This window comes from Nestor notabilis, unplaced genomic scaffold (assembly GCF_000696875.1).
Source record: "Nestor notabilis isolate BGI_N333 unplaced genomic scaffold, ASM69687v1 scaffold1510, whole genome shotgun sequence".
In the NCBI taxonomy this organism is placed as follows: domain Eukaryota; kingdom Metazoa; phylum Chordata; class Aves; order Psittaciformes; family Psittacidae; genus Nestor; species Nestor notabilis.
In genome coordinates this window covers 48,359-66,445 of record NW_009909493.1, presented here as the reverse complement: position 1 = coordinate 66,445, position 18,087 = coordinate 48,359, and the positions used below count along the sequence as shown (strand labels likewise).

Here is an 18,087-nt window from a genome sequence, read left to right as displayed (position 1 = left end):
CTTTTAGCCTCTGACGGCAATCACATTTTGGTGAGGTATGATCAACATTTTAAACCCAGTAAGCAGCTTCCCTACCAAGGGGCAAATAAACAGTCTTGCCTGGATTAATTTTTAAATTCCATTTGGCTGCCTTACAGTACTTATTTTTTTTTTCTTTCTGGTCTTAATAACACTAACCTGGAAGTACCATGGCTGCCTAGGAAAGCAAACTACAATGTAAAGAAGAGGCAGAAGGGTGCACGTTTTGCATAATCCAAAAATACTACAGAATATAACGTTTACTATTTGGAATGCCTCGTAATCTTTCTTAATTCACTCTTACTCCCAGATCCTCATTTCCTCCTGCTCCTCCCTTTTCCTCAGAAAACTGCTGAGATTTTCTCCAGCGTACACTTCTAGGGCTTCTCAATCTGCTTCCTTAAGGAGTATTCTTGGTAGCTTTTCTTTTCGTGCTGCACTGGAGACAACACCGAAACTAGCATGTGCCAACAGTTGCTCACTCACTAGATCCATGAACGTCATGGAGAATGATGTCAACACGTATTTATTTTATGGAACTGCTGTGATTTGATCTGGCAGCCTGCTGTCCTTCAAATCGTGTACTACTGACATGACCTAAAAATATAACACAAAGATAGCACATAATGTGATATTACACTATTGCCACAACCTGACAAAGCCACATCATCATTTAGCAATGTAAAAGTTAGAATACACAAATCTTCCACCTAGGACTAACTTTAAAAGGTAGCATCACCAAATACAAGCAGGTTTTAATGCAGCTTTAAACACAACCCTACCTTCTTCCTAAGATAAATACCCACAGTAGGTAATTACTGGCAGAAATTGCTTATTGTCTCATGCAGAAGAACCCCAAACATACAAATTCTTGTGTATCAGTGTTGCCCTCACAACTACTTTTTTTCTCTCTCCTCAGGAAGCAGTTTTGCCCAGGGTCATAAATAACTTCCAAGTAGCTTTGCTAGAATAGCTACCTACCATCTCTAAAATACTTGCCAGTACTTTATTTTCCTGGTTTTGACAACAATGAAAATGACAGGACCTTCTCAAAATCCAGATCAAATGCTTCCTCTCATGGACTAGACAGAGATCAGGAGAGCTGAGTTACTCACTTACTAGCCACACATACAGAGATACACACAAACTTTAGCCAAACCCAAGGCTTGTTCTTATGTCTCTGTGTTTACTTTGCTCTAATGTTTACACAGCACAAGAGAGTTAATTGGTGTGGCCTGTGAACTATGTTACTGCTAGTGTCTCTGTATTTCACACATGTATTTGTTGAAAAGTATATGGCACTATCTTATCTCACTGTGCTTCCTGAAAATATCAAAATGTCTACTCAAGCACATGGACTTGAGTTGCCACCAACAGCACTGGTAACAGAAAAGGAAAGGGACTTCCACCAAACCATCTGAATCATATGCAACATCACAAACTTTTGAGTCTAGCAGTAGGATGACAAAACAGAGATGTTATTGCAATTCCTGTACAAAATTTTATCTGTAGAAAATGCAGACTGCCTCCTCTATCAGTTCCTCCAAATCTAAAGTTATTCTTCCTACCATTAACATACCTGAACATAGTACAGAACCAGTATTTTTGTATTTTTCATTTTTGTATTCTCCAATAAAAAATTAAAAATAATTAAGGATAAAAGAATCCCTAAAAGTAGGATCTTCCTCCTCAAAAGGTTTCTAAATGCATCATTATAAAGTAGACATAAACACACTGAAAGACCTGAAGGCAGAATAGACTAATGAATCTCAAAAACTGCTGGCAGCCCACACCAAGCAAGAACAAGTATTTATTCTGACTATAAAACCAATCTCTGCTCCATTTCTTTGACTGCTTTAGTAGGTGACTGAAGCAGCTGTGACATTTGCAAAACAGGGCACAAAATTAATTGTTGTAGCTGCATAGAAGATTACAGTGCGTAGGTCTTTACACTTTTGGGTTCAGTACCATCAGAGAAATGTAACACATGCAACCTACCTGATAGACACCATGATGAGTGCTGCACAGCTCTCTCTTAACACCTCACTGGGACATCATCTTATGGACACAGAAACTGTTCATGACCAGCAATCTTAATTATGGCTTGTTTTACTTCCCCTGACTGTCTGTTCATTAATAGTGGTAGTACTTAAAAAAATATTTGAAAGATTATATGGTATTGCATATGCATATACAGGACAGGCTTAATTTTTCAGGCTAGATAAGATATACCTAGTAGTTAAGGTGAATGCTTCCAACTAAGTAATACACATACTATAATCTACTTGAATGCTTCTGAGCCTGCAGGCTGCTTAATACGAGATAACAGAGAAGGTAAGTTTTCAGCTTTTCCACAGAAAATCTAGAGCCTACTTTACTTCAGCCAAGCTGGGCTGGGGCATGAGGGAGACTGAAGCCTGGTGTCAGTGTTTGTTTTACTGCTATTAAGAATGGTACACTGAAAACATCAGCAAATATTAACTGCAGCAGTAGTGTCCTTTAAGCTCCTTTATATCTATCATAAATGATGGGCAGAAATGAAAGGCTGTTCTATTCAAAACTGCACATCTCAGAAAAGATGAATTTTATATATTTAAAGGAACTGTTAATGTGGCATACTAGTTGCCTTTAGCCATACTTCTTTCCATTTCTCCCTGCATGTCCACGTCTTTCTAATGTGATGATGCCCAAAGTTATACACAAAATTTCAGATTCAGTGTCAGTGGGATCCATGCAGAGAAGGGACAACCACTTTCCTCCATGACGTGCTGCTTCTGTATATACAGCCTGGAAGAGCATTAGCTGCTTCTCCTGCTGTATCACATTTCAAGTGCATGGCTATCATCCTGCTCCATGGGAGTCTGGAAGATAACCTCAACATGAGCAGGTTCACATCTCATCTCCAACTGGCTGAGTCTGTCAGTCCTTAAGGACTCCTCATAGCACTTTTGCAGAGCAAGTCACTGTCTGCAGTTTAAATACCAGGTCTGACAATTCTGTAAACTAGTCTGCATTTGGTGAGTGACCACTACTGTAAGTGGCAGCACCCACTTGCAGCTATATGTGGAATGTTACTGAGAACTTTGTTTTTCACAGAATCATTTGGGTTGGAAAAGAACTTTAAGATCATCAAGTCCAGTCGTAAGCTAACACTGCCAAGTCCACCACTAACATGCCACTTCACTATTACCTGCTGATTTAAACAGTATGCTGTTCACCATATTATACAACTACGCAACATATCACCCATGATATTTGGCTAGTCATTAGTGAAGACTCAGATGTTATGATTTCAAGTTTCCTTGTAACTTTATGATGCTTCTCTCTCCCTGCCATTTTTCACTACCATTTATTATTATTTTTTCTCATCAACTACCTTCAGTATTCCCATTGTAATCAGACAGGAAAACTATCTTAACACATTTGATTCTCCTTTTGAAAACGTTACAGATCAGCAACTGTCAAGTCTTGTCTTTTAGATATACAGGATACAGTGTATTTGATGAATATCAGGATCAAAACTGAAACTAATCTGGTAGCCACTCTTTACATTGAAAACAAAATACTTACCTCTCCATACATATTCCTCTCCTAATATATTCTCTCCTCTTGCAAAGCAGTTTTAGATTTGCTTTTCTATTCTACTGTAAAAATTGTATCAGATAAATTGCCTCTTGGGCCACATTCAAACATGAAGAAAGCAGTAGGTTTTTCTTCCTTGCATTTGACTGGCTTTGCAGAATTTGGTATCATATACTGAGAACAATTTAAACCAAAATTTCTTACACAAACGGACCCCCAACCTCCTGGTCCATCTGTCCATGTACATAGGTTTATATAGATATAAAAAATTACCGAAATCATAGTAGTTGCCAAAACCCATCTAACTTTTGGCTCTTTAAAAATCCTTATTCCACAAATAAAGTGTCTGCACTGTTTTCTCTGAACACCCTTTCACTCTTCACTAAAGAAAAAAGCAGATCCAGGGATATGCACCCTGGGCTTAGGTTCCAGATGTCAGCATGTCTTATGCCTGTGTGCCAATACTGGGAAGACATGAAATATATGTATGTAACCGAACAACTGAAATTACATTTGAATCATTCAGATGAGCAAAGGAACATGGAAATAACTAGGCAGTTTTAGACTCCACTGATTCTAGTCACAGATTTAGATATGCATTACTGCCTCTACTTAAGCTCTAGCTATTTCAAAGGGATTCATCATTATAAGGTAACGTTAGACTTCATTTTTTTTAGAAGTTTCCTTTATCTCCTTGTGTTTGTAGAAAAGCCGCTTGAAATTATGAACGTGAAAGATGAAAAAACAGAAGTAAAATAAAGTGGCCCCAAATCTACTATTTTTAAAACATATGGTTTTGTGAATTTTCTTGGAGCGTAGAGGGTTAATCCAGTATTTTTCAGTGTTCAGAAACATCATTCATTAAGCTGCACTGCACTTCTAGCAAAATTAATTTCTTATATCTAGCAATGGAATCAATTAAGAAGCTTAAGAGTTTGAACTGGGCTAAGAGAACTGATTGCTGCACTGCAAATGCCAGAACTACAGAAATACAACAATCAATTTAATTCTGGTAAAACTAGGGCATGTGATCTTCTTAGTCTTCCATCCTATTCTGGCTTCTTTCCCAACATATTATTTATCTTATGCATTTTAAGAGAAATCCCAATCATCATGCAACTTACCATTCAGACCTCACACAGTGGCACTTCACCTCTGGGCTCTAAGTTTTCATTTCTAAATTCTAAGTTCGCAGCATACATTTACTGCTCCTCCAAATTTATCCTATACTTTTCACAATTTGGCAATTGCCCCTGACAAAATACATCCTGCTCTTCATCTGATACTTTTTGAGAAGGCTCTTCCCAGGTTTGTCTCTGCTGTTGCGACCAGAAAATGTTCAAGAACACTTCATCTGCAGGCCATAACAGGTTTCAGAGAGCGTTTTGAAGGTTGGATTTGCCTCTGGAATGGTTTTAATCAAACTTTTCCTTCCCCTATCACTTTTTGGATACTTACACTTTTCAGTAACTGCTTTGAATCAAGTCCAGAAGTATGTATAACATGCCAAAAATAGATTCATCTCAAGCCTCTATTACAATTACCACTTTGGATTTCTGCATCACTTAATAGACCTAAGTCTTCCAAAGTCTCTTGGAAGGAGCATTTCCTACCCCACTTTCCAGAGAGAAATGGAGCATCAGAGAGGATCAAATCCTGGTCCACAATGTGCTGAACACCCACCTCCATGAGCTGTAGCAAGGGGGCTGCTCTGCTGGTAATCTGGCCTTGTAGCTAAGTTAGTGAGGATGTACAGTTGGAGAAGCAAAAAGAGGCAGAGAAGCCTGTACATGGAGTGAGGAAGGGAGTGTACGCAATAAAGTAGACAGTATGTGGTTAATCCTCCTTATGGGTGGAGAGCTGGAAACAGGCTCTGCAGTGCATAGATGTGGCTGTTATACAAAAACCGGACAATATTAACCTAAACACTGCTGAGCATGAGGGGAGATGAGGGATGTCCATGAGGGGTGAATGGTGATCATGAGGAGAGCTCCTGAAGGGAAAGGGCAGTCATGAGGGAAGAGCATGAGGGGAGAGGAGGGGTGGCCATGAGGGGAGATCATGAGGGGAGAGGAGGAGTGGCCATGAGGGGTGAGGGGCCACTGTGAGGGGAGATCACGAGGGGATAAGAGGAGTGGCCATGAGGGGAGATCATGAGGGGAGAGGAGGGGTGGCCATGAGGTGTGAGGGGCAGTCATGAGGGGAGATCACCAGGGAAGATCATGAGGGGAGAGCAGGGGCAGCCATGGGGGTTAAGGGTGGCAGCTATACAATGTGGGCCACTATGGGGGGCAGATGAGGGTTGGCTGCAAGTGGAGATCATGAGGGGCAGCCGTAAGGGGAGATCTTGAGGGGAGATCAGTTTGCCCTTAGTGACATGGTTTAGTGGTGGGCCTGGCAGGCCTGGGGGAACAGTTGGGCTTCGTGATCTTAAAGGTCTTTTTCAACCTAGTTGATTCTATGATTCCTGTCTATGATTCTATGATTTCTCAGTCATATCTCAGTATCAGTACTTTATTTCATCCTCTTTCGACACAACTTGCCATTCCCCACTTCCAGAACAATCCTCCCCTGTTAATATCCGTGATTCTGTGATTCATCCTGTTATTTCCCCCTCATTTTTCTTTTAATTTTTACTTACACTTTCAAGGAAGATAGTATCACATTACTCTGTTCTTGGTCCCTCTACCTTCTCTTTTTACAATCTTAATCCTGTTTAATGTCACTGTACAAGAAAAATCAACTACCAATTCCATGCTGGCTATGTCTCAGTTCCAGGTTTGACTCCTGTTCGGATTATGATCTTAGTGAATAACTGTTACAAGACTAATAGGCAGAAGTCTTCACCTCCTTCAAATTCTCAGCATGATCATCTACATCATACTAAATAATAATACATTGCCGTATGCTACTCAAGTGTGTAATCTGAATAACATCTTTCTTTTCCAGTTCTCTGGCTACTTCTAAGCAAAGACTACAGTTTTGCAGACTTTCTGGCCTTGATAAATGGAGCTGTGAAGACCGTTTTTCTCTAATTGTCTACGCTCTCCTCCGGAATACATCTCTTGTTCCCCATTTCCTATAAAAACGATAGCAAAAGAGCCCACAGCAAGCATTAACGGCTTATGGTCAAGTAGTACAAGGCACTGTAACCAGTGCTAATGTAACCCACAACACATGTTAAAAAAATAATACAAGAAACCCAACCTTTTTCAACATAATTTAAGCCTTCATTAGTATAATAAAATCCTTTCAAAATAAATGACCATACTCTAGTGAAAATTAGCACAATAAGGAAAGTTCTCACAGTACAGACTTTGTTAGCTGAATTTCAACACGGAACAAATATTTATGACACAGTTATAAATAGAATTTATAATGGAAATGTTGACACTGTGATAATACTCCCATGTGATAGACCCTACTTCATCTTGTCCTTGGCTGGACACTGTGACAGACCAATATGGAAATTTACTGGAGCAGGCCAACAGTAGGAAGGTTCTGTGCCCTCAAAGTAATTGTTCTTTTTGGGAGCAAATAAATAATTTTGAACAGGAGAAAGGAGGCAATTAAAGCTCTAAGGTAGCACTGATCTCTTTCTCTGAGGTCATACCTGTAATTAACAATCCCATGGTGGCAGCTCAGACAGGTATACCTATGTTAGAATTCAAGAAGCTACTTCAAGATAGCAACATAGCTGAGGCAGCACTGAAAGCCAGTCCAGGCTAGTTGCCTGACTATCTAGCCAGCCTTGTAGACAGATCCTATAGCCTTTACTAAGCAACCACAAGTTGTACCTAGATGCAAATTAACTAGATCAGTACTTAATGCAAGCCTGTGAAAATTACAGTGATTATAACAGCTTTATCTCTCTATAGGAAACTGGTTCTCTGTTATTAGTTTTAAAAGTTAATCTGCTCAAACCCCATTATGCACAACGTTTTCTAAGCAAATCATGTGATTATGTGATTCAAAAGTATCTTGGAGAGACTAAGAAAGCATCCTGAAGAATTAAGGCTCCTTTGTCTCTCATTCATTTTTCTTCTCCCAAGAAAGCTCTCCTGCCCTGGATGCATGCAGGAACACTGAGGAGTGGGTTGAGCCAGCATGTGTGCATGGCTGTGGGGCAGGAAGGGTATAGATTGCCAGCAAGCTGGAAAGGCCTCCCACTGGGCAAGAGAAAATATGTGGAAGGGTATGGGCATCTGTACTTAGGGCTTGATGAGACCAGCAATAAATTTGGCAGTCAAGTTGTGAAGACTGGTATGACAGGAGTTATAAAAAGAAAGCAGAGAACAAGAATAATGCTTGAGACTGATACCTTTTCTTCTAACACACCTTCTCTCTTTGATTACTAGATACAACAGAAGTGTCTTAGGATACTTCTATAGGCTCTGGCTTCTCCAGAGTTGAGTAGCAAGAGGAAGGAAGAAATAAATTGTAGAGAAAAGATGCCATAGCAAGAATCCTGACAACAGTTGTGTTAGGATGATGAAGCCGTATGTCGAATAATTTCAGAAAATGAACGGGTTCTTGCATGACTAAGAAGAAATAGTGAGCTTCCGTATGCTTTAAGGCACAAACTGACGGCATGGCTGGTAACTCTAGTCAGACAAAATGCTCATTGTAATTGGCTTTTAAAATAAAAATATCTGGCCTGGTCCATATGCATTTAGCCAGTACATTCCAGTTAATTAGCATCAGGCAGAAATCTGTCTTTCCTGTCCATATGGAGTTTGCATTTTGTGAACTGGAGGAGGTGGAGATGGCAGAGAGGAGGAAGATGGGAAGAATGTGCTTTCTTCTGAGGCTACAGACATCCACCACTGGTCAAAAGAGAATGTAAACCACAGTTGCTCTTTAAGGCACTAAAGGACATTAGAAATTGCCTTATGATAAGCTTAAAATGCTTATTTCTGAAGTATTTACAGAATGTTAATACTGATGCTGTAACAGTAACCAAACATTACAGGAAAAATACCACTAATACCTGACAAATTCTTATTATTTTAACTAAAAAATCTCTGCTCATATATTTCACCTAAAGAAATTCTTCTCACCTCTTTAGAGAGTGTTAACTGATAAACTGCTCTTTGATTTCTCTCATGCCTTGTTTAGGAGGTCAAAAGCTGGATGAATTGTTCTGGTGAACCATGTATGTTCATCTGGCAGCTGGCTGGCCTGACAAATAATCTGCCATAAAACAATTCAGATCTGAATTTCCAGACCTTAATTGCTCCATGGTGAAGTGCCCAGACTGCTCTTACCCTGCAGCAAAGTAGTTTTACCCCACTTTCATTTAATCAAATGTTATTCATTCAAACTGAATGAAAGAGCAGTAGCCATTTGCTGCAGGATATATATGCACACAGACAATTATGGCTTAGCTGTCCGGTCTGCGCAAGTTCATACTTCAGCTTATCTCCCGATAGTGTGTTTACAACACTATATCCTAGAGATGGCCTCTGGAATTCAGAATGAACGTGCAAGCCAATGGATCCATTAACCTTGTGCAAGACTAGAACAACATTCCCCCTTTTTACTGGGTGTCAAAAGCCTTTCTTTTCTGTTACACCTTTGATACAGCACTCCCATTAGTCATTTACCCTTCTCTAGTTTTTAACCAGAGACACACAACGGCATTTATTGTTTTTCTCCAAGCAAAGACAATCTCAAACTGTCCCTGGATGACTCCCCTGAATGAGGATATGACTCATGTTTCATTTGTTTCCTGTCCTGGTATGTTCTCTTTTGACATATCTACAAATTTAGTCATTACTTAAGGAAACAAACAGGTCAAAGCTGGGATTTCTCAAAATTCATTTTATTTGGTGATAAAAAGGCCTATGAAGTATGGCCTCTATTAAGACTGCAACATTTGTTAAATCTACAAAACATATTGCCTCGTGAGTAGGGCTCTACAAAGTTATACCATCCTCATAGCTACTAATCACTAGTCAAATCTTTGCTACAGAAAAAGCTGCAGCAGGGTCTTGCCTGAGACTAGTGTGAACAAGCTCAGGGAAAAACAGCTCCCTGCCACCTTATGAGTCCCTATATCATGGCACCAACCTTTTCAAACATCCTTTCTTTCCTTATATGCATATATAATGTAATCAATCACTGGGAAAGCGAAATTTCAAGATTTCTATGGTACCCCAGCATTCATGATTCAGACTGATATTATTCTTCTTGCTCAATGGATGCTACTTTGCTTCCTACCACTTTGTTCTCCTTTCAGTCTCTTTTCAAAGTACATTACAAAGCCATAATGGTTACCTTGTTTTCATTCAAACGTATGAGAACTGCTATCTGAGAAGCAAGTATGTACTACTGTTTGTGTGAGTGAATGTACATACCTTAAAAAAAGTACCTATTTTATTACCATAAATGACAAAAGCAAATTATAATATGTTCCAGTAACTCATAGCATGACACTTGAGAAACACTTAAATAAGGAAGTATGTGTACGGGTAAGTCTCAGGGTTTAACTGGCACAACTCAGAAGGAATGTATCTGAAAAGGGCATTGTGAACACTGAGGATGTAAAGTATCTCTGACATGACAGTATTTGAAAGGATCACAATGACGTATAAATCTGGTATTTTGCTGCAGTTTATTTGGGATAACTGAAATTTCGTTAAAATCTTGGCATCTTAAAGTTATTTAAGCAATAGAAATAGCAATTTTTCTTTCAAATGTGTACAAATATGCTGTATTTGGCCATCATGAAAATACTGAGGTAAAGACATATTCATCTTTTGATAGACATGGCAGACATTTCCACACAAAAATAGAGTAAATGAACTTCAACAAAAATTTTGTTACATGTATGCGTATACGGCCGCATTCAGGGAAGGGATACAAACACTTCCCTTCTGTAATTGGAATAGAAGTTTTAAATGAGAGGAAAATAAGAATGCCACACCTTCTCGTTCCAACTCTCAGCAAATTTGTCAGCAATGCTGCTTCACATCCTGCGGCAGGAAATACAAGAAGACACCTAACAAACTCTTGATCGTGGGGGATTCTTGGTGTCAAATTTCATGCCATCAGGTATTTGTGTTTTCTCTCGAGTACTCTAGCTATTTCTTTATTTTACAGGTTTGGCAGCTTTGAAATGCTTTCATTCCAAATGTTTTAATTCCCTCTTACTTCTGTTATCTACCAAGCTTTCCTTTGATGGTCCTTGTTACTAGTTTTTTGCACGGCCAAGCTTATGACTTCTTAACTCATGACTGATAAGATGAACTGCTGCTATAAATTTCTCTCTACAACTACCTGAAAAGAGGATGGAAAGAGAAGGTTGCTAATCTCTTTTCCCAAGTAGCAAGCAATAGGACGAGATAGAACAAGTGATAATAGCCTTAAGCTGTGTCAGGGAAGGTTTAGACTGGATATGAGGAAAAATTTCTTCACCAAAAGGGTGATCAGGCATTGGAACAGGCTGCCCAGGGAAGCAGTGGAATCACCGTCCCTTGAAGTGTACAAAAACCATGTAGATGAGGCCCTCAGTGACATGGTTTAGTGGTGGACTTGGCAGTCCTGGTGTAAAGGTTGGACTTGATCATCTTAAAAGTCTTTTCCAACCTAATTGATCCTATGAAAATTGGGAGTTTATCAGTTGATGGAAGAATGAAATAACAAAAAAAGAAGATGACTTGGGTATCATAGGAGTAAGTATAGGCCTCTAATGTAAACCCATGGGAGAGGCTGTATTGAGGTAGTTTCCAACAGCAAAAGGTACATACTGATACCATTTTAAACATAGTAAAGTTTTACTACTGGAAATAGTTCTGTTGAGCTTTGCCTACAGTCCTGATAGCCATGTTCGAGACAGATGAATTTACAGCAGGATGTGTACAAAGAAAGAGTGCAAGACTGATACAGGGAATGGAGATTCTAACCAGCCCTCACCTTACACGCTAAACAAAAAAGAGTGCTTGAGCCCTACCAACCCCAACACACATATTGCTCTCTACAACCAAATACTTAGGAATAAAATAAGAACAAGTATTCTTTAAGCTCACTGATAATAATGATTTATTAAGAACTTATCTACAGTGATCATTTATACTAAAAATCGAAGGAAATTGTGGATTGTTAGAAAATGTTGAGCAACGTTTGATTTTGCAGGTCGTGATATTAGCCTGCATCAACCATATAAGTACATTTAAGAATTAACAGGTTTGTATCTCAAATGAGGAAGTGTAGAAGGTAACAGTGAGTGAAAATGAATCTCAAAGCTATAATCTATATCAGCATACAAGTGCAGGCAAGTCCTTAAAAAGTAGTAATGAGATATGACTCAACTGATTTGACAGGTGAAAGGATAGACTTATGAAGACATTAAATTGGCAAATGGAGCTCTATTTTATCTATCCAATCTTAAGTTAGAGCACCGCAGTACATAAAAATATTAACCTCATGGAAAGACACCAGAAAAGCAAAGCAAAATCTACCTTGCTTCTTTCTATAGCAACTTTCCGAACCACGTGGCAGGTGAAAATGGGTTGCAATGATGGCACAGGTGACACAGACTTAATTCTACGATATCTTGAGTATAGGACTAATGTTCCACAGAGCACCACATGCAGAACACAGGAAGATTCCCTCATATATTAAGTATGTGTAATAATATAGCATTCTCTAGAATTCAGGCCTTACCAAACTAAGACTGTCCAGAATTCCCTTGGACAGTGAAAAAGCTAAGGATCTTTCCCCTAAAAAACACATGACCGAAATAACCCAGTTTTCTCTTGATTTATGTTCTCTGAAGTCTGCCTCTGACACTGACCTGAAGAAGCTATTAATCTGAGGCAAAATTGTATGCTTGATTCTGTCTTTTTGACACTCAACCGTTTTTGCACAAAGCAACAGTCATCAAATGATTAAAAACAAAATCTTCTTGAGCAGTGTAAACTCTTCATGACTTACACATGACTACTGTTTCTGTACAAAGGACAACATTCAAACTGAAGTCAGCCTTTTAACTTAACACAGAATCTTTTCACTGCAATAGAATTAAAAAACCAAACCAAAACAAAAACAAACCTGACAAAAAACCCCAATCTACACTTACCTGGTTGGTAGAAATTTGGTGAAAGTTCTCTGGCAACCTCTCTTGCAATATCACATTCCTGGCGAGCAGCCTGAGCAGCCTGATCTGCAGCGTCAGCTTTAGCTCTTGCATGTGCAGTTCTGTACAGAGTAGAAAACAGTTTATATGCAGAGGAGTCTTATGAGTTGCATCAGTAACATGCAAGCAAAGGAATACTGCCCTCAGCTACCACACAGTATATGGGACAGTGCACTCTTACGCTCACTTGCTGTGAGTAACTGCAAATCATTTAAAAGTATTTTGGAATCAACACATTATTCCTCTCAGTCTTTCAGTCCTGCTCATCGTTGCATCACATTTACTTGCAGGTCCAAAATTTACAGCCCAAGCTTATAATTAAAATTTCTAAATAGAAGTAAATAGTATATGACCAAAACCTGGGACTATGATTTTAATACATGTTACCAGAATGTGCACAGAAGTGTACAGAAGGTTGGACTGTGCCACCACACTGACTTCTAAACAGGGATCTGCAAGACCAGGATACACAGTGGTCAAGAGGACCATAGAATGCATTTCCATAGCTTTTTCAGCATTTAAAGGTTAACAATCATTGCTGGGTGCCATATAAAATTTTTTGAAGGGCAAAACTGAGATATGTTGGCCCCCCAAAAAGAGAAATCTTTCCACAATCAGACCATCTTGGAAACAAATGGGATGGAAAATGTATTAGATGCTTCAATAGGCATTTGTATAAATGGAGAATTAACAGTTTTAAATTCTTATAACTCACTGAATTTCAAATCCAAAACAATCCGAAAAGGCAACTTTTCTGAATTCAAGACAACAGTTTGAATACTTTTGTAAAGTAATCTGCCCTCTGCTTCCACTTTTATCCTTCTGCTAGTTCTTAAAAAGTCTTAAGAACAGCTTGTGCAAGTGCCTCTGATTCCAGATTGTGCAAATTGATAGTTGTGTGACTGCAGGATTGCATCACTGTTTGTCCCATCTTCCCTGTCCACTTCCTTTTTAAGCAGTCATCTGTTTAAAAATTCCTGATGGCAGGGATCTCTCTCTGCTTCCACAGCATTAGCACATAGCCTAGAGCTATGAATTGGTTCATTAGAATGGAGGGGTAGCTAAGCATGGCAAACCGGCAGAATTTTTTCAGCCTCTAGAGATACTAACTTTTCTAAACCATATATATTAAATTTCATGATCTCAGCAATTTTGTCATAACATTCTAGTAGAAAACTGTCATTTAACTAAGAAGAAAAATAGGTAAGAGGACAACAGCAGCAGCAACTTCGATCCCATGTGTCTGATGATACTAATCAACAGCAACCAAATAACTGAAAACTCTCAACAACTTTGCTGTAAAAATTCAGTGTTATTTTCAAGGAATAAAGAAGAGTTCTATGTGGTTCAGATGAAGCAAGAATTAAATGTTAGCATTAACCAGAATGAGCACCAGGAGATTAACAGTACAGCAGACTTTGCATTTCTAAAAGGATGTTTAATCCCGTAGGGTACTAGTATAAACACAGACATAAAAAACCCCCACATAGACAGCTTCATCTGTGGTGCCTGGAGAAGATTTATTTAAGTTACATCCTCCCTAAAATGTGTGTGGGGATAAATGTTGAATGTTATTTCAAAGCTTAGCTTGTCATAATTTACTGGATAAATATCAGCTCATGCTGCCTTCTCGCAGGTCCTTCTAGGTCCCTGTGAAAAAAACCCAAAACAGCAAATAAGCAGTAACACCTTCAACTTGTACTCAGGGTGGAGGAAAGAAGCTGTTAATCAAAACAAACACACCGTATTATCCCATATGTGTTCTGTGCAGTTCATGAATGGTTGTACAGTATGTGCTTGCTTAGTAACAGTAATCAAACCCGTTCTTTCTCCATAATCATTATTTTCAATTAGATGAGCTATTCTTAGCTCCTGAATAATTATGTCTATGTAGCATAAACTTAATGAAGCAATCCTAGCACTGGGACAGTGTTTTGTGAGATAATAATGTAGTCTGCACATAGATAGACTAGACGCTGATCATCCTTTTGTGATGATAGAACAACCAGACTATCCCCATATATAAAAATAGTCTGATACTATTGCCCACACTACAACAGACGTTTTAAAAGCTAATATACTAAATGACCAGCATCAGGAAAACATACTGCCAGGATAGTACACTTAATTGATCCTGTGAACTTTCTGCATTATTATATCTAAGAAGCAAATCACGCATCCTGTCCAAACATACAGTACCAACTAGTTAAGGAATTAAATGGTAACACAAGTAAACAAGCTAGTGAAACTGTCACATGAACCTGGGCAAAGCATGTCACAGCAGGAAGAAGCCAGTGGAACAGAAGGTACATGGGCACTGCTTTCCTTCGCTGCCTTAAATCATACCTTTTTTTTTCCCAGCACAAACTTCCTGCTATTCTGCCCCTTTTGTACACAGTCAGGAGTTCCAGTAGACCACAAAGAGAGGGAACTGTTCGGACATGAATGCTGCCAATGCATGTCTCAGTGACACACTTGAGCAGACCCTCAGTGCTGCACTGTCCCGAGAGACGACATAGCACAAGGAACTACATAGGCCCAGGAGGTAAGGCACAAGAACAGCTCCTGAGCAGGTCTTTGACCAGCTAAACAGAAGTGTGCACGTGGCTGTGCTGAGATGCTTCCCTGATGGCTTCTCCAGCAAGAATCACCAATGACATACGGCAAATGTGAAAAGAACAGGAGCACCATGCTTCATCTGTGAACACAGGCATTAGCTGCATTATTTGCTATTTATTACCTTGGTTTTTGGATGCTTTACTGATAACTTCACCAGTGGGTGCTTTATTATCTCAATTTGCAACTGCATGTTCAGACATCTCTTTCACTTCCTGCACACTTACTTAATAAGTGTCAGACTCATAATTTTTCTGTTGCTATTTCATTTCCTGCATTTTGTTTTGTTTTGTTTTTAATTCTGACTTCCACACTTGATTTGCCTGTATGTTTTCCAAATTACCTGCTGACAGTGCTGTTTGGCACTACATTTTGTTTGTAATTGTTTTATTTTGCCTTGCACAGATCCCCACACTATTAGAATGTCATTATCAGAAACTGTGGAAAAAAGTGTTAGTTTTGAATAGTTAATAAGGAAAGCTAATGAATTTGTACAGGAGAGCTGTAAACAGGCAGGCCTTTGTAAAATTTAATCTCAGCAACTGTAATACATGATACACATCACTACCTTTTGAACTGCCATGTGTCTTTACCTGTGTATCAACTCGAAAATTATCATCCTACCATTAATATTCCATGTGATGTCTCAAACAGGTGCTTGAAAACTTTCAAACCAATATAAAATGAAAGTATTTAAGCCAAAACCAACTCATATTTAGAGGAAAAATCTACTACCTAGCTAATGAGTCCACAATGGTGGTAAATGCAATCAAGACAGGGACAAAATTAAGTTGTATCTTAAGATATGGCAGGAATCAAACTGTACTTACATTAAAGAGGAACCCACAGCTATAAGCTCATACAGAGTTTTGGTACCTGACGACAGCATGTGGAGTTCCTATATCTACCAGTCTCTGCTGCCAATGAACAAGGGCTGGAGGACCAATGGCTGAGCAACTTTGCTGTTCTTAGCAATTTTATTCAGACTCATGGGGGGAGTCTCATTTTGAAAGAAGCCTAAGCTTTCTAGACTGTGGGACAACCGATTCCAACACCGATAACCTTTCTTTTCTGTGTTCGATTGGGTAGGTAAACATACATACATCACAGAATCACTACAGATCATCTAGTTCCAACCCAAACTGCCATGGGCAGGGACACCTTCCACTAGACCAGGTTGCTCAAAGCCCCATCCATCCTGGCCTTGAACACTGCCAGGGACGGGGCAGCCACAGCTTCTCTGGGCAACCTGTGCCAGTGTCTCACCACTCTCACAGTAACGAATTTCTTCCTAATATCTAATCTAAATCTCCTCTCTGTCAGTTTAAAGCCATTCCCCCTTTTCCTTTCACTACATCATTTTAGCTAAACTCACCAGATTATGAGCACAGTCAGGGGTTTCTTACGAGCAGTCTCCCTTCCAGCAATACTACAATCAGATTTCTATCTACTTCTGTCTGAAAAGTGACTTGAAGGAGGAGTATTGAGGACTGAAGAGCTTAAACAATATTATCTAGCATTCTGCAGCAACAATGCTTACATATGCCATGTGTCTGGAGTGCATTATGTAATGTTTATCTAAATTTAAACCTCATTTAGAACTGTCCATTACCCTCCAGATTATTTTGTATTTCCGTGGTATCCTTCAAAGGCACTTGCAATGCTGCCTCATTCAGAGTCAACTAAAAATGTAAGCAACATATATTTACTTTGTTTAATTTTTCAGCTTTTATTAAACACAGTGTTTCCAGCATAAAGCTTTCTAGGAGCTTGCTTTCTATTTCTTCAAATGACAGAAATAATTCTGTTTTCTATTTGCCAAATATATGAAACACGATTATGCTTCTACGAAATTATCCTTAATAATCTTAACACTGTTACTTATTAATAGATTTCCATATTGTAAAAATAGCAGTAAAGGCTAAACCTACATGAAGTTCTCAGAGATATATTTCATTAATGACAGCTACCACGTTTGTCTGAGTAACATTACATATTGTGGGTCAGTACCCATATCATCCTTCTTGAAACTGGAATTATCTGAAAAAAAAAAAGTCCCATTTTCCCAATTCTAAACTAGAGTGTTTTTTCTAGAAAGCAAAGAATATTCTGTTGTTTTGTTCCAGGTATGAAATTTCCCAAGATTTTTACATTTCTTTCTATCTGGTGGAGGCTCAATGCTGCAAAACTGAGCTTTGATAAAATTGCTACAGAAAACAATAGCATTTCCAGGAAAAGACAAGCTGGAGATGAAAAGGAAAACTTTAAGGGATTATTCTTTTGGCAGCTCAATTTTCTCCTTGTCCCCATTTTATTTCCATATTCTTCTGATATATATCAGTAATGAATGCTAGATAATTATCTAGCTTCTATGCATTTTTTAATACCGCAAGTGAGAGACTGGCATTTAACAAGTATGACAGTCATCCTCCTCAGCTTCTTTCAGTGATAATACTGGCTGAAAAACAATATTCTGTTACGCTACGATTAAAAATACATATGGTCACAACTACGTAGCTACCTAAGAATTCCTGGCTGCATCACTCTCAACGACTCATTGCTGTAACAAACCTCAGAAGTGAGGGTAGGTCACTGAATACTAGCAAAAAAATGGGAGTCTCAGGAACAAACAGATAGAGAGAAAAGCCCGACTTACAGATACTGCAATACAAGAGCTTCAGGCAAGTGAAAAACTTAAAAGTGCTACTAAACTGCAGACTGAATTGGCTAAA

The 18,087-nt window shown here is 38.8% G+C and overlaps 1 protein-coding gene across 1 annotated transcript in view; it reads right to left on the bottom strand.

Annotated features, from left to right (window-relative positions):
• The window catches only part of JPH1 (junctophilin 1), a 76,576-nt gene that overhangs the window by 16,276 nt on the left and 42,213 nt on the right, over nt 1-18,087 (bottom strand). The window contains exon 2 of the mRNA XM_010011735.1: nt 12,683-12,801. Within this exon, the coding sequence (XP_010010037.1) occupies nt 12,683-12,801 (119 nt within the window). The remainder of the gene's footprint in view (nt 1-12,682; nt 12,802-18,087) is intronic.